Genomic DNA, 25,189 nt, shown 5'->3' with positions numbered 1-25,189 from the left:
TGCTGAGTTCAAGGGATTTGACTGAGACATGGTGGGGGGAGGGTAAATGAGGAAACTGGAGAAATCTGAGTTCATCCCTTGTGGTTGGAGGGTTCCCAGGCGGAGGATGAGGCGCTCTTCCTCCAACCATCGTGTTGCCATGGTCTGGCGATGGAGGAGTCCAAGGACCTGCATGTCCTTGGTGGAGTGGGAGGGGGAGTTAAAGTGTTGGGCTACGGGGTGGTTGGGTTGGTTGGTCCAGGATCAGGTCCTGGGGATTTATCCACCTTTAACCGGTTCAAGACATCCAGCACTTCCTCCTCTGTAATCTGGACATTTTGCAAGAAGTCACCATCTATTTCCCTACAGTCTATATCTTCCATATCCTTTTCCACAGTAAATACTGATGCAAAATACTCATTTATTATGTCCCCCATTTTCTGTGGCTCAACACAAAGGCTGCCTTGCTGATCTTTAAAGGGCCCTATTCTCTCCCTAGTTACCCTTTTGTCCTTAATGTATTTGTAAAAACCCTTTGGATTCTCCTTCATTCTATTTGCCAAAGCTATTTCATGTGGCACAAAATGGCTGCCTTTTGGCATAAACATGATGGAGACTTTTAGCTGCAATAACAGGATATTAGCTTGCCTGGTCCAGCATTAAACTGAGCACAATGGTAGCTTTGAGAAGGAGATAAATTGAAAGTAACCGGGTCTATTTTGAATAAAGATTCCTACAAATGAATATACAGGGAGTTCTGTATAAATCACAGCTGCAGATGTCTGTTAAAAGCAGTCTAATATAAGAATTGTATGGGAACAGACAGCCTGAAGTTTGTTGCAAGAATTAAAAAGCAAAGTATGATCCCACAATAACAGAGACAAATGATAAATTAAAAGAATGATAAGATAATGCCTTGTAAAAACCTAGGAGTTCAGACAAGTGGTTGCATTTCAGTCTTATTAATGGAGTAGATATTATCTTATTAGGTGAAAAGTAAGTGTGAAATATTTAGAGTCGGGTCAGTAGATTTCATCTTAAAAGCATGTGACTAACATGAGTTATTGTGCAGCTACAAGATAGAGGGGCAGTGTTTACCTGACCTTTCATACTATTCATCTTATATTTCCTACTCTACTAATCATGAGATACAAAATAGTGCTAATTCCTACTAGTTCCTATTAAATTCATTATATCATTCTAATAGAAAGTTAGCTATGCTGAGAGTTGTATGGTTATACCTAATGTTAGAATGCTATAACCATACAACTCTCAACATAACTAACTTTCTATTAGGAAAAAGTGCAGTTGTTACAGATCAGAGTCGAGAGTGTAGTGCTGGAAAAGCACAGCGGATCAGGTAGCATCCGAGGGGCGGGAGAATTGACATTTCAGGCATAAGCCCTTCATCAGGAATCCTAACTCAGGGCTACTGTTAGATCAGTTCTTATTATAGGACCAAAAGTAACTGAATACCATCCACTTGCTTGGATGAAGGAGGCTCCAACAACACTCAAGAAAACTTGACACCATCCTGAACAAAGCAGCCCAGTTAAAAGCCACTCCTTCCGTTAGCTTCAGCATTCATTCCCTTCATCACTGATGAACAGCCACAATATTGTGTATCATCTATAAGATTCACAGCAGCAACTTATCAAGACTCCTTCACCAGCATTTTCCAAACCACGACCTCTACACTCAGAAGGGACATAGGAATGCTCCCAACTGCAAGTTTCCTTTGAGCCAAACATCATTCTGACTTAGAACTAATTTGTCTTATTCCTTCAGTAACAAAAACACCTGGAATTCCTTTTCTAAAACTATTGTGGGTGCATCTACACCAAATGGTCTAAGTGATTCATAAAGATAACTCATCAGTACCTTTTCAAGGGCAACTGGAAATGACCATTAAATATTGGCCTTAGCAGTGCACCATGAGAGAATGTTTTTAAAAATTACTTATTTTTCACTCTATCCTACTCTCATGCAGTATATCAGAAGACACCATCTTCCAGCACTGCATCTTCCAGTACTGCTTTATACTTAAATTAAAAACAGAAAACGTGGAAGAAACTTGGCAGGTCTGGCAGCATCTTTGGAGAGAGAAACAAAATTTTCTGTTTTTCTTTCAGATCTCCAGCATCCACAGTGTTTACTGTTATTTGATTGTTTTGTGGCTGTTAGGTATTTGGCTGGATGAATTGGCTTTACTCCTATTGGCCAGATGCCCAGGCATTGCAACACGCCTCTTCACAGGTGTGTGCCTGAGACTGGGGACTGACAGGAGTCGCGGAAGACTGGAGGTGTGGACTGGCACTGGGCAAAGGTGAGGTAATGTGAGGTAAGGTGAGGTAAGGTGAGGTGAAGGAGAACAAAGGAACTGTGAAGCCTGGCCAGTTATGCATTCTTGGGTAATGTTTTTCAACTGAAGTGCAGTATTAGATTAGCAGAAGAGTAACTAGTATGATTTCCTTTGACTGTTCACAATTTCTATTTGGGAATAATTTGATACTTGGATACTTTGACACTTGATATTTTAGCAACTTTTGAGAATAAAAGAGTGAATTTATTAAGTTAATACTCTGTGTCTTATAAACTCAGCTTCAATGAGTTAACTGTTGCCTGAGAAAGATACAGTCAACACAATGAATTGAGATTTCAAGAGCATTTTGAATCATAGTATTAACTTATTATTATTTTGCCAACATTATACCAAAACCCTATCAAGCAGTTGGGCTCCATTTCTTTAAATATTAGATTGTATTTTGATCAAACATTCCTTTCAAACTGAGAGTAAGTGACAACTGGAAATGTGCATTGCCAATTCAACATCCCTCTGGTTTGGCCTAAAGAATTCACTCTGTTCTTTTTCAAGACGAGTTGCTATTAAACAGTTGTGGAGTGCAAACCTGAGAGGTCAGAACCTTGGGTAGGGTCTCTGAGAAACCAACTATTTCATAAAAGGTTGACTCTCTCAGAATTTGATGCACTTGCATTTGAGAAGCTGAAGGCTCAGAATCAGGGTCAGGATGGATTCTGGAACTTATGCTATTGTAGCCACTAGATGGCACTATATCTTTATCAGTCTCCAATGGGCACTTAGATATATACATACTAAATTAGTATGTATGTGTATATATAAAACATTTCTGTATGCGCACCCAAACAAGCTCAGAAATTTTGTGCTATCAGAAAGAAGTTATGACCCTTTCTGTGATTGGAGAATTGCCGAACATGGGATCTGAGACCCCTCTCAGGCTGACCCTGAAATGGGCAGAAACAAATAAAAATATCACGGAGCAATGGAGCTGGGGACCAGGATCCCTTTGTCCACCTGATTTACATAGTTATGAGTCCACAATTACACACCCCACCTCACCAACAGGGAGTGTGGTCTCGAGTTAACTACAAGGACAAGACCAGCATTACACAACTTTAAGCTGTGCTTTGAATGAAAACTAAAATGAAGCTTTGCATTTATGTACCACTTTTCACAATCACTATTTGTGGCCAGCACTTTGCAGTCAATTCTGCAGAAAACGTGGCAGCCAATATTACGGCAGCAAACTCCCCCAAACAGCGTTGTGATAATGATCAGATAACCTTTTTGTTATGTTGATTGAAAATAAATATTGACCTCCATGTACCAGGGGAAACTCTTTGCACCTGGTGAAGAAGAATCCTCTGGCACAGTTCACAGGGAAATCACTGCTTTATTAATTAGGACTTCAGTTCTGAAGAAGGGTCGCTGGACTGCAAACATTAATTTGGCCTTTTCTCCACAGTTGCTGCCAGACCAGACTGCCACGGTTTCTCCAGCAATTTCTGTTTTTACTTATGTTGATCTAATTATCTTTCTATTATGCTGGTAATTGCACACACTGTATAGGCCACCCCAGGTCCGGTTGAATAATATCCTTCCTTGTAGGACATTAGTGATCCCAGTTGAGTTTTAACAACATCTATTAGATTGTATGTTTTCTTTCAAGTCCCATAAATGATCAGATTTATCAAAACAATTCACAGTTTGCCAAAGACAAATTTAACCTTAGAAATTGGAGGAATAATATTGAAGATTATTGATGATACTAAGTTGTGACAGAAATTGTAAAATATTCCTTATCTCATTTTAAAACTCATATTTTTCTTTCAAATTCTTCCAATGGCATTAACTCAACTCTGACTCTTCCAGCCTTCTAATCTTTCAAGATCTAAGGTCTTCTTCACCTCTAGCCTCTTGCACATCCCTAATTTTAAATTGTGCAGCTATTAGCTACCAATGCCCTGAGATCTGGAATTCCTCCCTAAATGTCTGTGCCCCTCCATTTCTCTATTCCACCATTCCTTTTATGACGCTTCTTAAAACCTACCTATTTGACCAAAACTTTGGTCAGGTATTCGCAAGTTTTCTCATATGGTAGTGACAAGTTTGTTTGATAATATTCTAGTTCAGCATCTTGGAGGACTTGATTACATTAAAGGTGTGATATAAATGCAAATTGTTTTTAAGTAAATGAATAGGGTTAGAAGTGGAATGTTCACCGATGATTGCACTGTGCTCAGCACCATTTGTGACTCCTCAGATACTGAAGCAATCTGAGCTCAAATGCAAGAATATCTGGATAATATCCAGGCTTGGGCTGACAAGTGGCAAGTAACATTTATGCCACACAAATGCCAGACAATGACCATCACTGATAAGAGAACTCTAACCACTGCCCCTTGACAGTGTTACCATCACTGAATCCCCCACTGTCAACATCCTTGCGGTTATCATTGACCAGAAACTCAACTGTACTCACCACATAAACACAGTGGCTACAAGAGCAGGTCAGAGACAAGGGATACAGTAGCGAGTAACTCACCTCCTGACATCCCAAATTTGACCTACAAGCTACAAGGCAGAAGACAGGAGTGTGATGGAATACTCTCCACTTGCCTGGATGGGTGCAGCTCTAAAAACACTCAAGAAGCTTGACACCATCCAGGACAAAGCAACCCGCTTGATTTGCACCACACCTACAAACATTCTATCCCTCCACCACTGGTGCTCAGTAGCAGCAGCGTGCACTATCTACAAGATGCACTGCAGAAATTCACCAAAGATCCTTAAACAGTGCCTTCAAAACCCACAACCACTTCCACCTACAAGGACAAGGGCAGCAGGTGCTTGGGAACACCATCATCTGCAAGCTCCCCTTCAAGCCACTCACCAACCTGACTTGGAAATATACCGCTGTTCCTTCACAATTGTTGGGTCAAAATCCTGGAATTTCCTCCCTGTCGGCATTGTGGGTCAACCCACAGCAAGTGGACTGCAGCGATTCAAGAAGGCAGGTCACCATCACCTTCTCAAGGGCAAATAGGGGTGGACTATCAATGCTGTCCAGCCAATGACACCAAAGTCCCACAAATGAATAAAAACAAAGGGTGAGTAAATAAATGTCTGATATTGTAAGGAAAGAGGTAATCCGACAGCTCTGAAGTCTGCAAATGTTTCTTTGCTAGTGATGCCTCATGTAGATATAGCCTTTAGTCTTTACCTATTAAACAGTGAACAGGGAAATATAAACCAGTTCAAATACAGCAAGCACTGAACTGGCAATCTAAAACTGATCTTTAATGCAATTGTCAGTTTAGTAAACATAGTCCAGAGATATGATACTGCATATTGATTTTGTACATGAGTGAACTTTAACACAAAAATAACACAGGAAAAGCTATTTGTTTCTCGATGTAAACATTTGACTCATCATCTGTTTTAATTGAAATTTCTATAGAAAAGATGTTTGAGCAATTCAGAAAAGAGAATGGTGCATCGCTCAGATAGGTCTACTATGCCAGTACTGGCAACAATATGTGCCTTGGTAGAGTACTTATTATAATTTCCTGCAAATTCTCTCATGCTAGTTCACAAGCACCATTAGATCACCTTGGGTTTCAACTCTAGGGGTTCCTCCCTAAAATACCTTGTGTCTCTCCACTTCCATTAAAACCTTATGAGTAAGTCATCTTTCAACCATGCTTTGGACTGCTCTGATGAATATCAGATGTATGGTTATACTGGTTGAATTGTAATTATATGCAAAAAGAATGAAGATAACAAATTAAGTGAATTGTACAGAAAAATAATTTTAACTAAAGAAAGTTAATCTTATTGATAAGATTCAAGCTAAGTAATGTTTAATTTGAATTTAATAAGGAATTTGTATCTTAAAGCATTGTTGTCAAATTTGTTTTGCTCTTTTCACAGATTGAGGCAGTCACTGGCTAGGCATCATTTATTGCTGATCACTAACTGTTCTTGAGTGGTGGTGAGTTGACTAGATATGCAACACATCTTCAAAAAAATAACTGGAACGTTGTTGCTTGTCGCCTTTACTGTATTCGGAGCCTTCAGCCATTTCATGATACCTTTTGAAATAAATCAAATTAGCTGAAGGCTGGCATCACTGATGCTGGGGACCACAGGAAGAGGCTGAGATAAATCATCTACCTGGTGGAAGCTTTTGTGTTTTGCATTGATGTGCTGATCTCCCCATCTTCTTTGAGGAGTTTCTTCCACCAGTTAACTAGTTTTCAATCACCATTCACAACTGGATTTGTCAGGCCTGCAGAGCTTACATTTGACCAACTGGTCATGATATCATATCTCTCTGTTGATTGTATGTTGCTTTTGCATTTGACATGCGAATAGACCTAGTTTCACCAGGTTGATGAATAATTTTCGATATGCCCAGAGCTGCCCTTAGCATGCCTTCCTGTACTTTTTATTAAACAACCAGATGTCCTAAATTAATCTAGTACCATTTGCCAACACTTGGCTCATATCCCTCTAAACCCTTCCTATTTGTATACCCTTCAGAAGGCCTTTTAAATTTTGAAGTTGTGCCAACCTCCACCACCTCCTCTGGCAGATCGTCCGTACTAGCACTACAATCTGTGCAAAAACATTGCCCCTTAGGTCCTTTTTAAATCTTTCCTCTCTCACCTTAAACCTGGGTCAGGGTGTCAAAGGGTTGGTGCAGACTCAATGGGTCTCTTTCCATACTGTAGGGAATTCTCTGATTCTATGATTCTCCGTTACATTGTCAGTACAGCCATAGACAGATGTTTCGGAAACATGTAGATTGAAGTGAACAGAGAATCATAGAATCAGAAAACACCTACAGTGTGGAAACAGGCCAGTCAGCCCATCAAGTCTGTACCAACCCTCGGACATCTTGACCCCCCACACCCAAACTCCATCGCCCCACATTTCCCATGGCTAACCCACCTAGCCTGCCACTCTCTGGATACTATGGGTCAATTTAGCACAGCCAGTCCACATGACCTGTCAATCTTTAGACTGTGGGAAGAAACTGGAACACCCAGCAGAAGCCCATGCAGACAGGGGAGAATGTTCAAACTCCAAACTCCACCGACAGTCACCCAAGGCTGGAATAGAACTCAGGTTCCTAGTGCTGTGAGGCAACATGCTAACCACTGAACCAACATGCTGCCCCTATTTCTTCCAAGTGTTTTTTAACATGGAGGAAGGAAAACTGCTTCATCAACTGTGGGGACCAGTAAGTGAAACTAGCATGAGGTTTCCTTGGTCATGTTTGTCCTGATGCCATGAGACATCTTTGGTTCCCAAATCAATATTGGAGACTCCCATAAAATTCCTTCCTGACCACATATCACTGTACTGACACTTATAGTAACTCTGCACTGATAGTAAGGCAGAACATATCCAGGGATGGTGATATTTGTATCAGGACGTTATCTATAAGTTATGATTCTGTGAGTATATATGACAGTGTTAGGCTGTTCTTTACTAGTCCATTGGCCAGTTCTCCCAAATTTAGCACAAATTGCCAAATGTCAGTAAGGAAGATTTTGCAAATTGCTTCAATAGTATATGAGCTTAGTCATACTGCACCTGGAGAACTGTGTTTTGGTCTCCTCATCTCAGAAAAGATATTTTTGCCATAGAGAGTGTGCAATGAATGTTCACCATTACTTGTTACCAGGATGGTGGGACTGTCTACGAAAAGAAATTGCACAAACTGTACTTGTACTCTCTAAAGATGCTCTCATTGAAACCTACAAAATAGTTAAAGGGATAAAAAGGGTAGATAGAGGTAAGATGTTTTCCCTGGCTGGGGAGTCTGGATTCAGCAGTGACAATTTAAAAATAAGGGGAGGATAGCATTTAGGACTGAGGTGAATTTTTATTTGACTCAGAAATTGGTGAAGCTTTGGCATTCTCTACCCTAGAAAGTTATGGAAGCTTATTTCTTCAGCATTTTTGATGTTGATATACATTTGACTATCTTTGATGTAAAAGGTCATGGGGATAATGTATTGTCTGTTATCAATGCATTGAAATATTCGACCAGCCATAATTGTATTAAATAGCAGAGCAGCATACACCTGTTCCTATGTCATTGTGAACGGGCCAAATTTACTGTTGTCATGTCTGGTGCCTAAGCCAAAAGTGGGTGATTCATTGGTTTCATTCCTTTTCTGCAGAGATTTCAGAAGCACAGAATTGTCATGATGCAGCAGAAGATCATTTGGTCCATTGTGTCTGCACCAGTTCTCTGACCACTTTGGTATAATGTCACTGTTCTGCCTGTTCCCCATAACCCTACAGATTATTATTATTTAAATAATTATCTAATTGATGATTTCCAGCAGCCATGGTATTTTGCTTTTGTTACCCATCCAATTAGAAAGAAGCAGTTAATGTTTAATTTCTGATATGAATCTTCTTCAGGAAACATTAATTCAATTCATCTCTCCACAGATTTACCAAATAGTCTGAGGTAATGACCTCTGCTGCTCATATTTCATATTTCAATGAAATGTAAAGCTGACCAAACCACTGGATCTGAAGCTCCAACGCTCAATGAAGCTGAGGCAGTTTGCATCGCAAAATAGTGTCTACCAATGGTGTTTAGAGAGGACAACCAGATTACATAGTAAGTATGAGTTAGAAATGATAACATCCAGATGAGCCTTGGGATGCTCTTAAAGCAGGGAAAGAACTATTATTTAGAAGAAATTTTAACAGGGAAGGGAGAGAAGACTAAATAGATAATTTGCAACCAAGCACACCATGTTTTTGTTGAAGAAAGAAATGGATTTCACTTGTTAATATTTTAAGAAAGGTGTGGGAAGCAAGCAATAAAAAGACCAATGCAGATGAGCTCCCACTGACATGTGCCTTACATTCATATATAGGCATAAAGATACTTAAATTTGTGGAAGGTGGGGTGAGAAAGACACCAAAATACAGGTAATGAATGTGATCATAAATTCAATCAGAAATTCAGGAGAAACTTGAGTGATGAGAATGTGAAATGTGCTGCTATAGGAAATGTATGAGGGGGTGCATTTAAAGGAAAATATTCTTATAAACATGAGAAAGAAAGGAATAGGATGACATGTTGATGGGGTGAAATGAAGAGGGGCTGGAGGCTTCATACACAATGGCAAGGACTAGTGGGGTACTATGGGCCTTGTTTAGGCTGCCATTCCACAGCCTATGATGAAGGAGCAGTGCTCCAAAAGCTAGTGCTTCCAAATAAACCTGTTGGAATATAATCTGGTGTTGTGTGATTTTCAACCTTCTTGAACAACTGAATGTCTCGTTGAAAGTCAATCACATTGCTTTGAGGCTGGTGTCACTAATATGTAGTGACAGCAGAATCCTTTTCCTAAAGTACATTAGAGTCATAGAGTCATAGAGATGTACAGCATGAAAACAGACCCTTTGGTCCAACTTGTCCATGCCGACCAGATATCCCAACTCAATCTAGTCCCACCTGCCAGCACCCGGCCCATATCCCTCCAAACCCTTCCTATTCATATACCCATCCAAATGCCTCTTAAATGTTGCAATTGTACCAGCCTCCACTACTTCCTCTGGCAGCACCTTCCATATACGTATCACCCTCTGTGTGAAGAGGTTGCCCCTTAGGTCTCTTTTATATCTTTCCCCTCTTCCCCTAAACTTATGCCCTCTAGTTCTGGACTCCCCGATCCCACGGAAAAGACTTTGCCTATTTACCCTATCCATGCCCCTCATAATTTTGTAAACCTCTATAAGGTCACCCCTCAGCTTCTGACGCTCCAGGGAAAACAGCCCCAGCCTGTTCAGCATCTCTCTTTAGCTCAAATCCTCCAAACCAGGCAGCATCCTTGTAAATATGTTCTGAATCATTTCAAGTTTCACAACATCTTTCCAATATGAAGGAGACCAGAATTGCATGCAATATTCCAACAGTGGCTTAACCAATGTCCTGTCTAGCCGCAACATGACCTCCCAACCCCTGTACTCAATATTCTGACCAATAAAGTAAAGCATACCAAACACCTTCTTCACTATCCTATCTACCTGCGACAACACTTTCAATGAGCTATGAACCTGCACTCCAAGGTCTCTTTGTTCAGCAACACTTCCTAGGACCTTACCATTAAGTGTATAAGTCCTGCTAAGATTTGCTTTCCCAAAAATGCAGCACCTTGCATTTATCTGAATTAAACTTCATGTGCCACTTCTCAGCCCATTGGCCCATCTGGTCAAGAGGTAAAAACAATGACTGCAGATGCTGGAAACCAGATTCTGGATTAGTGGTGCTGGAAGAGCACAGCAGTTCAGGCAGCATCCAAGGAGCTTTGAAATCGACGTTTTGGGCAAAAGCCCTTCATCAGGAATAAAGGCAGTGAGCCTGTAGTGTGGAGAGATAAGCTAGAGAAGGGTGGGGGTGGGGAGAAAGTAACATAGAGTACAATGGGTGAGTGGGGGAGGGGATGAAGGTGATAGGTCAGGGAAGAGAGGGTGGATTGGATCGGTGGAAAAGGAGATAGGCAGGTAGGACAGGTCCGGACATGTCATGGGGACAGTGCTGACCTGCAAGTTTAGAACTAGGGTGAGGTGGGGGAAGGGGAAATGAGGAAACTGTTGAAGTCCACATTGATGCCCTGGGGTTGAAGTGTTCCGAGGCGGAAGATGAGATGTTCTTCCTCCAGGCGTCTGGTGGTGAGGAACCTCCATGTCCTCGGCAGAGTGGGAGGGGGAGTTGAAATGTTGGGCCACGGGGCGGTGTGATTGATTGGTGCGGGTGTCCCGGAGATGTTCCCTAAAGCACTCTGCTAGGAGGCGCCCAGTCTCCCCAATGTAGAGGAGACCGCATCGGGAGAAACGGATACAATAAATGATATTAGTGGATGTGCAGTTAAAACATTGATGGATGTGGAAGGCTCGTTTAGGGCCTTGGATAGAGGTGAGGGCGCAGGTTTTACAGTTCCTGCGGTGGCAGGAGAAAGTGCCAGGATGGGAGGGTGGGTTGTAGGGGGGCGTGGACCTGACCAGGTAGTCACGGAGGGAACGGTCTTTGCGGAAGGCGGAAAGGGGTGGGAAGGGAAATATATCCCTGGTGGTGAGGTCTGTTTGGAGGTGGCGGAAATGTCGGCGGATGCTGTGCTCTTCCAGCACCACTAATCCACCATCTGGTCAAGATCCTGTTGTAATCTGAGATAACCCTCTTCGCTGTCCATGACACCTCCAACTTTGGTGTCATCTGCAAACTTACTAACTGTACCTCTTATGCTCGCATCCAAATCATTTATGTAAATGACAAAAAGTAGAGGACCCAGTACCGAGTCTTGTGGCACTCCAATGGTCACAGGTCTCCAGTCTGAAAAACAACCCTCCACCACCACCCTCTGTCTTCTACCTTTCAGCCAGTTCTGTATCCAAATGGCTAGTTCTCCCTGTATTCTGTGAGATCTAACCTTGCTAATCAGTCTCCCATGGGGAACCTTGTCGAACGCCTTACTGAAGTCCATATAGATGACATCTACCGCTCTGCCTTCATCAATCCTCTTTGTTACTTCCTCAAAAAACTCAATCAAGTTTGATTTGAGTTTATGATTTCCCATGCACAAATCCATGTTGACTATCCCCAATCAGTCCTTGCCTTTCCACATCCTGTCCCTCAGGATTCCCTCCAACAACCTGCCCACCACCGACGTAAGGCTCACTGGTCTATAGTTCCCTAGCTTCTCCTTACCACCCTTCTTCAACAGTGGCACCACATTAACCAACCTCCAGTCTTCCGCACTTCACCTGTGACTATCGATGATACAAATATCTCAGCAAGAGGCCCAGCAATCACTTCTCTAGCTTCCTACAGAGTTCTAGAGTACATTAATGAATTACATGTGTTTTTACAACAGTCTGATGTTTTCATAGTCGTTATAATGATGATGCTGTTTTATTTAAGATTTATTTAATTACTTGAATTTATATTTCCCATTCACTCACCCTTCCTCCACCCTGTTGCCAAGGTGAGATTTGAACTTCCTGTCAGTGACTTACAGTGCAGTAGCATAATCACTATGCTACTGTACTCAGTGAAAGATCGTGCTTGACACTATTAGCAAGGACACAGCAATGATTGTACAGCGAGCTCTGGGCAAAGTGTGGTTCTTGAAAGGCAATAAGAGCAGAGCATTGTTTTTAACCACTACAAGCTCCAGACTTCATCACAACCTCTTTCTGTCAAGTCAGCTGCAAGCTTCTTTGACAGACTGCCTGCTTGTGTTTCTCTGCATGTCTGATTAAACACCACAGATGCTTACGAGCTTGAAGCCCAAACCGAGTACTCAAAACAGCAGAACATTTTTATTTATTGTTGACTTAATTCTAATAAGAGAAAATATAATGTATTTAGTGGATTTCGTCAGGTGTCTTTAATTTCTTGACCACTGATTCAGAGACTAAAGCAAAATTTAAAATGAAGATAAATTTTCTGCAAAATCTTTTGTCATGAGAAACTTTGGGTGAAGGATGAATATGCCTGTAATGGGAATGGACACCATTAGTTCTTCCAAATTTGAATTTTCCATCCAATAAATGGAAGAAGGTTTAGCTCTATAAAAAAAGTTCCAGTCTGTGCACTAACATCAAAAAAGGTGACATTAGATTGAGAATGTAAAATTTATTGTATATCTTCTGTGATCTCATTCTGATTTAATGTATGGCTCCCATGATTCTGAGTCAGAAGGCTGTTTTTACAAGACCTACTGCAGGCTTTAAGGCTGAATTTTTGTTATAGTATCAAGGGAATGCAGCCTAACAGGGGTGCCCTCTGTCAGATAAGGTATGCCCTCTCAGACATAAAACTATCCAATGACATTTTTACAGGAAGAAAAACATGTTCTTTGTGGGTGAATATTATCCCTCAACCAACATCTAAAATGGATGATTTGATCACTTACATCATTACCATTTATAGTGATTTGCTGTGAATAAAAATGGCTGTCCTGTTTCCCTACGTCACAGCAGAGATTTCACTTCAAATACTTACTCGTTTGTAAAAAGCTCTGGATGTCCTGAGGATGTAACAGGAATTATATTAATTCAACATTGAAAACAAGTATTAATTTGAACAATTTGGGTATTGCATAAAATAATTACTGCTTTCCACGTTAAAAAAAAAGCCTCAAAAGGTGCAGGAACTGCTGGATTCTAATTTGCTTATTTATTGGAGGAAACCAAAAAGAGTTTTTGGGGATTCCATTATTTCATCTGCTTGCTGCTATGAATGCTGCACAAACTTCTCAACTTTTGAGTCATTACTCTCTCATTTCCACTCTCACTTTTAAAATGTTGCTGTATTGTGTTTCCTGCCATCTCACATGACTTGTTGTGAGACTTAGCTCAGGTGATGCATGAGGCCAGCTTTACAGAGACAAACAAGGAATATCAATCTGATTTCTGCCAATGTCATTGGTTGGGTAAAACAATGTCCTTCCTCTCACCCTATCCCTTTCACTACTTTCTGATCATTGGCAGCTATGAAAATCACTGCAATGTCTTATCCTCTAGGTTTGTTTTGAGAACCAAACTTAACTGTTACATTAAATTGTTCTATTATTTTTTGGCTTAATTAGGGAGGCTTTTCTAAGATAGTTATTTCAATGCTGCATAGTCAAATTCAAGCTCTGTTGAATTTTGAACATTTGTGTCTTGCTGAATTTTTTGCCATCTCTAAAATCTAACCCGTCAATAAATTGGACTGAGAAGCTTTAATCTATAAACATTGGTCAAGGATTGCAGTGTTTTTCTTCTGTAGAAGGGGATGCGAAAATTTGATCAGCATCTCCAGTGATTTGGGGTCAGTTGTTAAGCCTGGGTGCATTAACTTATGGATCATTTGTGGAAGGAAGAACTAAATAGAAAATGCTGGAAGTACTGTACTCAACAGTCCTAATGAAAAATCATTGATCGGAAACTTTAACTCTGTTTCATTTTTCACAGCTTCCAGTTTCTGAGTATTTTAAAAGTATTATTTTTTTTATTTCCAATTTCCAACATCTGCTATATCTTGTTTTCCTACAAGGGGACTCGGTTTTCTACGTAGAAATGTATGTGAACACAAGATAAAACTTTGTGTATCAGAAAAAAAAACACTTGATCAAAAGATAGAAACAAAATATTAGCCTCTCTTTTCACTTGTAAAGCTTGTTGCTTTATTAAATATCCATATTAAATAGCTGCATAGTCAGAGGTGTTTGAGACTGTGACTATCTCACAGCAAATATTAAAATGACAAAGTTAATCGTTCTGAAAGAGCATGTCTATTTTTGTATCACAACACTCCCAGATCTGATTTATTTGGTTATCTTGAACACCAAGATCTGATTCATGTATTTATGTATTCCGTGGGTTTGATTTATTTAATTTTCTGTATGTATTCAGATATGATTTATTTATTGCAATATATGCTTACATCCACAACTTACAGGAAATTTACATCATTATGAATACATGCTCACATATCAAATTCTATTTTTTCCTTGTGATGGAATCTGTAGTTTCAAAATGTGTATTTTTTTAGACAACATAATTTTAAAAAGGAATTTCAATAAAGGAAATTGACTCCACTTAACCAGTTTCCTTATAAGAAACTGAATGGGATCCAAAGTGTCCAGGGAGACTAAAACTCAGTGAAATATGTAAAAGAAAATAGTTAACTGTAAGCTCAGAAGTTGATGAGTCCAGTGATGTAGTATAGGCAAGTCAAAGAATTCAAAGGCCAGATCCAGATTAAAACAAGCAAATACACTGTTGCTACATCTGTTTCCATGACTTGAAGATAGCATTCAAGACCTACAATGAAGACAAGGAGGTTCTGCAAAAGGGGGACCATTTTTGATGAAGGACATACCCATGGAACTCAGATTAGTATTGCCCTGCTACTGGCTGAGAGTTATGCTAGAAGAAGAGTAGCTAAAATTCTTTGTCAAAAAGAGAGGGTTTTGAAGGACTTTCTAACTGAGTTTGAATATCTATACACTGGGTAAACTACTTAGTCAATTCATAAGATCAGCCTTAGTTGTGTCTACTACTTAATTACCTATTTATACTTTGTAATCAAGTGCCATTTGCCAGACAAATCATGTTCAACTACTCCTGACTTTGGGTTTAAGGGATTCAGTGATTAACTAAGTTAGTATTTACTGTTTGCTTTTTTTTGACTCTTACATAAGTAAAACTCTGTTATTTTAACCCATTGAATTGTGTGGCATCATTCCGCTAATAAATCATGAGAATTTTAGATTTCTTCAACTTAAAAGAAATGTTATTTGATGCTTGAGCTCATAACACTAACTAAATGAATGTTTAAAATTTCAACCAAGCCTCTGTTTGGGCTTCCCAAATACATTTTCAACAGCAAAATTCTGGGTAGAATCTTCTCAGGTCCTGAATGATGTGGGCTATAATGTGAAGTTTTGAAAAGTCCCATGAGAAGTCCTGCAAAGCCATTTTCAACATCAGGAGCAACAAGTCAAATTTTCCAACTAAATTCCAGACATTAGGATATGATTCTCACTAATAAGTGGTGAAAAGCCTACCAACAGGGATTGTCATTCAATATTACCCTCATTGCTATCTAAATCCAGCTCTTCAGGTTTACTCAGGCTTTTTCTTTCAGCTGACCAATTACTTTGGACTGAAAAGGTAACTATAATTTTGTTACTAAGAAATCGCATTGAGTAATTACAAGACAGATAGAGGCCATTCAGCCATCAAAGTAATTTTTTAAAAAATTTTTTACATAGTTATGAAAATGGTCATGACTTCCTACTCTCAAGGAAACTAGATAAGGCAGGTTTTTCAACTTATCCTCATTCATCCCAAAGCTTAAAGATGGGAGAGTGAAAAGTGTGGTGCTGGAAAAGCACAGCAGTTCAGGCACATCCAAGGAGCAGGAGAATCGACATTTCAGGCAAAAGCCCTTCATCAGGAATGAGGAATGCTGTGCATTCCAGCACTACACTCTCGACTCTGATCTCCAGTATCTGCAGTCCTCACTTTCTCCTTAAAGGTGGGAGATCGGAGGCATTTTTAAAATAAAAAAAACTTGCATTAACAAAGGTTTCATATTTGGTTGTGATTCAATTGAAACACAAAGGTAATGCAAAAACTCAAGCCATTTTGGTATCATGGAGTGGAAAATATTGCACTGCACTAACACTAAATATAAGTATGACTGGACATGTGTCAGGAAGCTGCCTAGTATCATTACTCACTTTATTTAACTGGTAGCACAGAGAAAGTTCTTGATATATTGACTGTTTAGAATAAATGTACTCCCTTCTATACTTTCTACTTTAGTTAACTGCAAGAAATGAGTGATCAAAACTCTGAATAGGCAGCACAGAGGATCATTTAATTTCCATTTAAAGTTGAAATCTAGCCCAGCACTCACTTTCCTGGAGAACAAGAGAGTATTAACAGCTTAGTTTGAACATACAAGAGCCTTTTATTAAAGAGAATATTAGACACATGTTTTCAGTTGAGATTATATGTAAAATGATGCAAAATAATCATGCATCACTTAATGTGAACTTAATACAAAATAAGTTTCAAATTGAACGTATTTTTCTTTTCAAAACTGTTTATCCAACAAATGCAAGTAGAAATTTCTAAATTAGTTGCTCATTCAGTACTTGGCACTACCCTCCTTAGCACTGAACATGGAGGGCAGTGTTCTGGGCAAAGAAAGTAAGAAGCCAAAACGGATGGCACTGGAAAAGCACAACCGTTCAGGCAGCGTCCAAGGACCAGGGGAATCGATACTTCGGGCATGAGACCTTCATCAGGAATGTGTTTACCATAGAGGTTGGTGTTCTAGCGGTGAATGTAGAGATGATAGTTCTGGCAATGATTGTAGACGTGATGGTAGTTCTGGCAGTGATTGTAGAAGCAGTATGGCTGGCAGAAGCTGCGGTGAGGTCTGCAGCAGGGGCAGAAGTGATGTTCTTGGTGGCATTCACTGAAACGGTGTCCTCAGCGATGGCTGCAGAGGCGACAGGGTCAGCAGTGCTTAGGTAAGTGACACCAGTGGTGGTGTTTGCAGGGTTGGAAGTAGCGTGTTCAGCAGCAACCATGGGGCAGAAGTGAAGTCCTTGGTGGTGTTCGCGTAAGCATTGCTGTCAATAGGGACGGCATGGCTGTCGTTGATGTTCTGGTGAGTGACATCAATGGAGGTGGAAGTAGCATTGGCAGTATCAACCATGGGGGTGAAAGTGAAGACCTTGGTGGCATTCGTGTAAGCAGTGCTGTCAATAGGGATGGCATGATTGTCGTTGGTGTTCTGGTCAATGATGTAGCATTGGTAGTATCAACCACGGTGGTGGAAGTGATGTGGTGGGCAGTGTTCACGGAAAAACTGGCTGCATTCACAGAGGTGGCAGTTTTGGTAGCGATCGCAGAGGCAGTATGGTCGGCAGTGGCTGCTGTGAGTTCAGCAATGGGAGCAGAAGTGATGTAATGTTTTGCAGTAGTGGTGGCAGTAGCACCCACGTGGATAGTGACGTCCAACTGGGTTCCAGAGGACGGGGTTAGGGTCTGGAGTTGTTGAGGATTCCCGGTTTGGAGGTAAGCACATGAGAGTTGGTGTATTTACATTCCTTAATGTCTGATGAGTTGGAGAAAAAGCATTTGTTGAATGTGTGGATCCTTCTCAGGATGAAGAACAACAGAGGTCCTTTACAAGTCTGGGTGAATGTTGTCCCGAGCTGGGTGGAGTTGACTGCAAGGGGAGTAGGTAGCAATCCATGGCTGCAAGCATGGAGTGGAGAATCCAGAGGGAGAACCATTTCTGGAGGCTTTCGATTTGCTGTAGCTAACAGTAATCCTGGTTAGTCCAAATTGTGATGGTCTGCATGTGGTCTGGAGTCCAATGGGGAAATAAGTTGATTGTGTAGGCAGATACTGATGAAGGACACATGGCTGTTGTAGCATGGCTGCTTCGGGACGTGGTTGAAGAGCTTCAGGGCAGAGGAGATAAAATGGGGGCTTCACTGGGAGAGAGGCTCATTGTGATCCTTGTGAAGGGAGGAGGAGAACTTCTTCAAGGTGGGCATCCTTGGAAGAGGCTTCGCAGTAATGTTACAGCACCTATGAGAAAGTGAGGACTGCAGATATTGGTGAGCCAGAGTCAAAAAGGGTGGCGCTGGAAAAGCACAGCAAGTCAGGCAGCATCTGAGGAGCAGGAAAGTCAACGTCTTGGGCATAAGCCCTTCATCAGGTAAATAAGAAGCTGATATGGGTACAATTGAACAAATGACTTTAATTTGGTCCACAATTATAGAAGGTATGTTAGCTTTAGCCTTAGAATATCATGATAACACTAGATTCCACTGATTGTAAATCTCTCGTCTGAGTGAATTTCTAAATTACTGATTCAGTGATTCCTTCCAAAAAAAAAGCTCCGTGTGTTATCAGCTATTATTCAAACTTTTCTAGTCAGGTTCAGAAGGGTCTATCCAATGATATCAGTGTATCATGCTAACTCACACTGATCTTATTCACACACTCACTGGAGTGGAACATATCCTTTGTGGGATTCACCTGACCACAGGATCATTCTGGCCACTTGTGCATTGCCCTCTCTTAGACCTACCAACGGTAACTACATTTTCAGCTATGTAAGTTGAATTCTCTTGAATTCTATAAACCTCTCTTCAATGTTGAACTCACCTATATGAGTCTTCTTTTTATTATTACTTTTTACTGACCCTTAATTTTCCATAAAAAGGCAAAATTGTTATACTCTTACCAGAACAGAGGGCTGTTCATTCATTAGAGGGAGATGATTGGTTGGTGGTCATCTTTATCTTCATCCAGGGTGTTCTCCATGAATGGTAGAACTATGAGGGGAGATATTGGAATCACGTTGTGAGATGACGATGCAATAAGTGGTCTTTGATTAAAAATCGGTTTTAAGGCAGGGAAAGAGTAATGTGGATCCCAACTATCTTGAGTATTGTGAGCAATATGAAACACTAAACTATACGGAAGGGATTGTTCAGGTCTTGAAAGGAGTAGAAAGAAAGGCAATTAAGTTAGTAAATCTGATTTAGCATTTGTGATTTGATGGGAGCTTAGCAAAAATGGGATGGTGAATATGAACCTTAATCCAGCAGTGGAAATGGAGCAAGTTCTCCAAGTCAAGAAAGTAGAAACATGGCTGAGGGATGGACAGGAATGGCAGCTTAATGTGCCAGGATGCAAATGCTACAGGAAGGACAGAAAGGGAGGTGAGAGAGGAGGGGGAGTGGCATTTTTGATAAGGGATTGCATTACAGATGTACTGAGGGAGGATATTCCTGGAAATGCATCCAGGGAAGTTATTTGGGTGGAACTGAGAAATAAGAAAGGGATGATATTGGGATTGTATTATAGACCCCCGAATAGTCAGAGGTGAATTGAGAAACAAATTTGTAAGGAGATCTCAGTTATATGTAAGAATAATAGGGTGGTTATGGTAGGGGATTTTCACTTCCCAAACATAGACTCAGACTGCCATAATGTTAAGGGTTTAGATGGAGAGGAATTTGTTAAGCATGTACAATAAATTTTTCTGATTCAGTATGTGGATGTACCTACTAGAGAAGGTGCAAAACTTGACCTACTCTTGGGAAATAAGGCAGGGCAGGTGACTGAATGTCAGTGGGGGAGCACTTTGGGGCCAGCGATCATAATTCTATTAGTTTTAAAATAGTGATGGAAAAAGATAGACCAGATCGAAAAGTTGAAGCTCTAAATTGGAGAAAGGCCAATTTTGACGGTATTAGGCAAGAACTTTCAAAAGCTGATGGGGGCAGATGTTCGCAGGTAAAGGGACAGCTGGAATATGGCAATCCTTCATAAATTAGATAACGAGAGTCTAGAGAAAGTATATTTCTATTAGGGTGAAAAGAAAGGTTGGTATGTATAGGGAATGCTGGACGACGAAAGATATTGAGAGTTTGAGTAAGAAAACGAAAGCATATGTCAGGTGTAGACAGGATAGATCGAGTGAATCCTTAGAAGACAGTAGGAGTATACTTAAGAGAGAAATCAGGAGGGCAAAAAAGGGACATGAGATAGCTTTGGAAAATAGAATTAAGGAGAATCAAAAGGGTTTTTAAAAATACATTAACAACAAAAGGGTAACTAGGGAGAGAAAAGGGCCCCTCAAAGATCAGCAAGGCAGCCTTTGTGTGGAGCCGCAAGAGATGGGGGAGATACTAAACGAGTATTTTGCATTAGTATTTACTGTGGAAAAGGACATGGAAGATATAGAATGTAGGGAAGTAGATAGTGACATCTTGAAAAATGTCCATATTACAGAGGAGGAAGTGCTGGATGTCTTGAAATGCATAAAAGTGGATAAATCCCCAGGACCTGATTAGGTGTACCCTAGAACTCTGTGGGAAGCTAGGGAAGTGATTGCTGGGCCTCTTACTGAGATACTTGTAACATCGATAATCACAGGTGAGGTGCCAGAAGACTGGAGATTGGATAATGTGGTGCCACTGTTTAAGAAATGTGGTAAGGACAAGCCAGAGAACTAAAAACCAGTGAGCCTGATGTCGGTGGTGGGCAAGTTATAGAATCATAGAGATGTACAGCATGGAAACAGACCCTTCGGTCCAACTTATCCATGCTGACCAGATATTCCAACCCAATCTAGTCCCATCTGCCAGCAGCTGGCCCATATCTCCCCAAACCCTTTCTATTCATATACTCATCCAGATGCCTTTTAAATGTTGCAATTGTACTAGCTTCCACCACTTCCTCTGGCTGCTCATTCCATACACATACCATCCTCTGAGTGAAGAAGTTGCCCCTTTTATGTCTTTCCCCTCTCACGCTAAACCTATGCCCTCGAGTTCTGGACTCCCTTACTCCAGGGAAAAGACGTTGTCTATTTATCCTATCGATGCCCCTCATGATTTTATAAAACTCTATAAGGTCACCCCTCAGCCTCTGTTGCTCCAGGGAAAAGAGCCCTAGCCTATTCAACCTCTCCCTATAGCTCAAGTTCTTCAACCCTGGCAACATCCTGGTAAAGGATATACGTGTATTTGGAAAGGCAAGGACTGATTAGGGATAGTCAACATGGTTTTATGTGTAGGAAATCATGTCTCACAAACTTGATTGAATTTTTTGAAGAAGTAACAAAGAGGATTGATGAGGGCAGAGTGGTAGATGTAATTTGTGTGGACTTCAGTAAGGCATTCGACAATGTTCCCCATTGGAGACTGGTTAGCAAAGTTAGATCTCATGGAATACGGGGAGAACAATCCATTTGGATACAGAAGTGGCTCAAAGGTAGAAGACAGAGGGTGGTGGTGGAGGGTTGTTTTTCAGGCTGGAGGCCTGTGACCAGTGGAGTGCCACAAGGATCAGTGCTGGGCCCTCTACTTTTCATCATGTATATAAATGATTTGGATGTGAACACAAGAGGTATAGTTAGAAATTTTGCAGCTGAAACCAAAAATTGGACAGCGAAGAAGGTTACCTCAGATTACAACAGGATCTTGAACAGATGGGTCAATGAGCTGAGAAGTGGCAGATGGAGTTTAATTCAGATAAATGCGAGGTACTGAATTTTGGGAAAGCAAATCTTAGCAGGACTTATACACTTAATGGTGAGGTCCTAGGGAGTGTTGCTGAACAAAGAGACCTTGGAGTGCAGGTTCATAGCTCCTTGAAAGTAGAGCTCCTTGAAAGGAGAGTGAAGAAGGCATTTGGTATGCTTTCCTTTATTGGTCAGAGTATTGAATACAGGAGTTGGGAGGTCATGTTGCAGCTGGTCAGGACGTTGGTTGGGCTACTGTTGGAATATTGCGTGCAATTCCAGTCTCCTTCCTATTGGAAAGATGTTGTGAAACCTGAAAGGGTTCCAAAAAGATTTAAAGAATGTTGCCAGGGTTGGAGGATTTGAGCTATAGGGAGAGGTTGAACAGGCTAGGGTTGTTTTCCCTGGAGCGTCGGAGGCTGAGGGGCGACCTTATCGAGGTTTACAAAGTTATGAGGGGCAATGCATAGGATGAATAGACAAAGTCTTTTCCCTGGAGTGGGGGAGTTCAGAACTAGGAGGCATACGTTTAGGGTGAGAGGGGAAAGATATAAAATAGACCTAAGGGGCATCTTTTTCATGCAGAGGTATGTGTATGGAATGAACTGCCAGAGGAAGTGGTGGAGGCTAGTATAATTGCAACATTTAAAAGGTATCTGAATGGGTATATGAATAGGAAGGGTTTGGAGGGATTTGGGCCAGGTGCTGGCAGGTGGGACTAGATTGGGTTGGGATATCTGGTCAGCATGGACATGTTGAACTGAAGGGTCTGTTTCCATGCTCTACATCTCTATGACTCTATGACTCTAAAGTGATCAATGTTTTTGTTAGACTGTTTTTGAAGGATGCAGGGCAAAAATAGAGTGTAAACTGCATGACCTTTGAGATCAGTAGAATGGATAAGTATGATTTTTCCATTCCTTTGTGATCCACATATGTTAACTGGGTAGCTGATTTTGTGAGGAATATTAAACTGAGCAGTTGAGTTTAATTTATTGAGTTCACGTGCTGAGCTTGTTCAAATCATGAAAATGTTAACTGTCAGTTGGAATGGCTTGTTCAAATTATTGACCCACTTGTGAGAAAATCACTTTTGAATTCTCAGCCTGAAAAAGCAGTGGAAGCTAAGTCATTAAATTTTTTAACGGAAAAGGTTTATAAATTAAGATGGGATTGAGTGAAATGTAATGTCATAATATTCAAGGTGATGGGCCAAGTGCTGGAAAGTGGAACTAGTGGAGATTTAGAATAGTTTATTTTGTCAGTGCAGACTCAATTGGCCAAAGATCCTCTTTTGTCTAATATGATTCTATAATAAAGATTATTGAGGATAGATCAGAACGTGGAATTTGAAACATGAACAGATTAACCATGATCTCATTCATTGACGGAGAAAGCATGAGGGGCCAAATGGTGTACTTTTGCTTCTTTTTTAATGTTTGTATAAATACTTATCCACTTCATACAGAAGTTGAAGTTGATGCCAAAGATCAGTCATAATAGTATTGAACAGTGGTGCAGCATCTATATACTGTACAGTTTACTCCTGCTCCTATTGCTTATGTTTCATTAAAGACAGGAATTATGGTGGGTGGATGTCAAATTTAGGTATGTGTTTAGTGAGCTATATCAGGGTGATGAGGATTGGAGGAACTCCAGACTTCTTCATCGCTGGATGATATAATCATATTGTAGAACTCCTGAATCAAGTGTTTATCAGAACAAAACATGACTTCATATGGAAGCAATGCAACAGATAGATGTAGAGGCAGTCTTTCAATTATGTCAATAATGTCATATTTTCTGCGTCCTGTGCATGTTTAGTCAGCTCAAATGCTCTGTAAAAAAGGATCATCAACGCAAATCCTTTATTGGGAATAATATTTTCAGAGCACTATCCATTGTTTGCTTACATATATCTCTGGCAACTATTTCACATTCAACAAGGAAAAATCTTTACCATGGCTCTGAATTAAATCATCAGTAGCCTTGGTTCCACTGCAATTTAATCCGACTGGTTCCGTTCCAGCCTCAGGCAACTGTCTGTTTGCACATTCTCCCCGTGTCTACGTTGGTTTCCTCCCATAATCCAAGGTTGTACAGGTTAGGTGAACTGGCCATGCTAAATTGCCAAAACTGTTCAGGGATGTGTGGTTTAGGTTCATAATCAGGGGTAAATGTCGAGTAGTAGGGCCATCGGTCTGGGAGGGCTACTCTCTGGAGGGTTGGTGTGGACTTGTTGGGCCAAATGGCCTGTTTCTATGATTCGGCTATAGTTACATTCGACAAAATGGGCTGACCAACACTGTACAATGAGTTGCTCTGATATAATAGACCGGTTCAAAAACCAACAGCAACGAAGCTGGCAAATGTGTGAGACATTGGCAGGAAGAACCTGTAGAATGGTTTGTAAATGATCACTTAGAACTTGTACTGCTACAGCACTTTCCATAAGCTTCAGAGACTGTGCAGTACTGTGAAAGGATGGTGACTGTTCCAAAAGGAAACACGCCCGGCTGTTTGGCGCAGCAAGTTCTCAGACAGGGAATCTGCTCGTGTAGTGTTGGTTAAGAGATAGATATAGGTCCCAGGACACGGGAGAGAATAGAAAGATGAAAATAGCGAACATAAATATTTGATTTTTTTCAATATTTCAAATATTTGGTTGCAGCATCAATAGTAATTCCAACCGGTTCTACCTAATCCTCCCCACTCCCCGAGACAGAAGAGTTGAAAGCCTGTGACCGAGCCGGAGAATGAACTGAATCTGGAATCTAAAGGCGGAATATTTAGCTGAAAACCAAAAAAAATGTGGAAATCAGACGCAAAACGGAAATTGCAGGAAAAACTCAGCAGGTCTGGCAGCATCTGTGGAGAGAACGCAAAATGAATGTTTCGGGTGTAATGACTCTTCTGAAGTTCTGAAGAAACGTTAATTTTGCTTTTTCGCCACAGATGCTGCCAGACCTGCTGAGTTTTTGTCTGTTTTGTTTTTGTTTCGAATATTTGGCTATTGTGTGAGAAGTCCGTTCTGAGCTCGTTGCAGAAAGTAGCAGACGTTTCAGTCCTCCCAGTCCTGAAATCTCAAGATTATAGAATCTCGTTTCATAAAATGCGACAGAAACGGGGACAAGCTCCTTTACCCTAGTGACTGTCAGTCTCACAGCGATTTGCTGACGAGCGATCGATCTGCAAATAGGGGCCTCATTGTATTCAGTCTAGCTAGAGAACACAGCCAGGTCGAGAAGTCCGTGACTGTAAATCAGTTTAACTGGTATTTTATTTATCTGTGG

General features: G+C 40.7%; 1 protein-coding gene across 1 annotated transcript in view; it reads right to left on the bottom strand.

Moving 5' to 3' along the window:
* Nucleotides 1-17,433, bottom strand: part of LOC122549505 (M1-specific T cell receptor beta chain-like) — a 193,242-nt gene extending 175,809 nt beyond the window's left edge. Inside the window, exons 1-2 of the mRNA XM_043689365.1 lie at nt 17,158-17,433; nt 16,752-16,755 (exon numbers count right to left, since the gene is read on the bottom strand). Of these exons, the coding sequence (XP_043545300.1) occupies nt 16,752-16,755; nt 17,158-17,433 (280 nt within the window). The remainder of the gene's footprint in view (nt 1-16,751; nt 16,756-17,157) is intronic.
* Nucleotides 17,434-25,189: the final 7,756 nt, after the last annotated feature.

The sequence above is a fragment of the Chiloscyllium plagiosum genome, chromosome 4 (genome assembly GCF_004010195.1).
Source record: "Chiloscyllium plagiosum isolate BGI_BamShark_2017 chromosome 4, ASM401019v2, whole genome shotgun sequence".
In the NCBI taxonomy this organism is placed as follows: domain Eukaryota; kingdom Metazoa; phylum Chordata; class Chondrichthyes; order Orectolobiformes; family Hemiscylliidae; genus Chiloscyllium; species Chiloscyllium plagiosum.
Note: the sequence above shows the minus strand (reverse complement) of the source record. Positions and strands in the feature narration are given on the sequence as shown.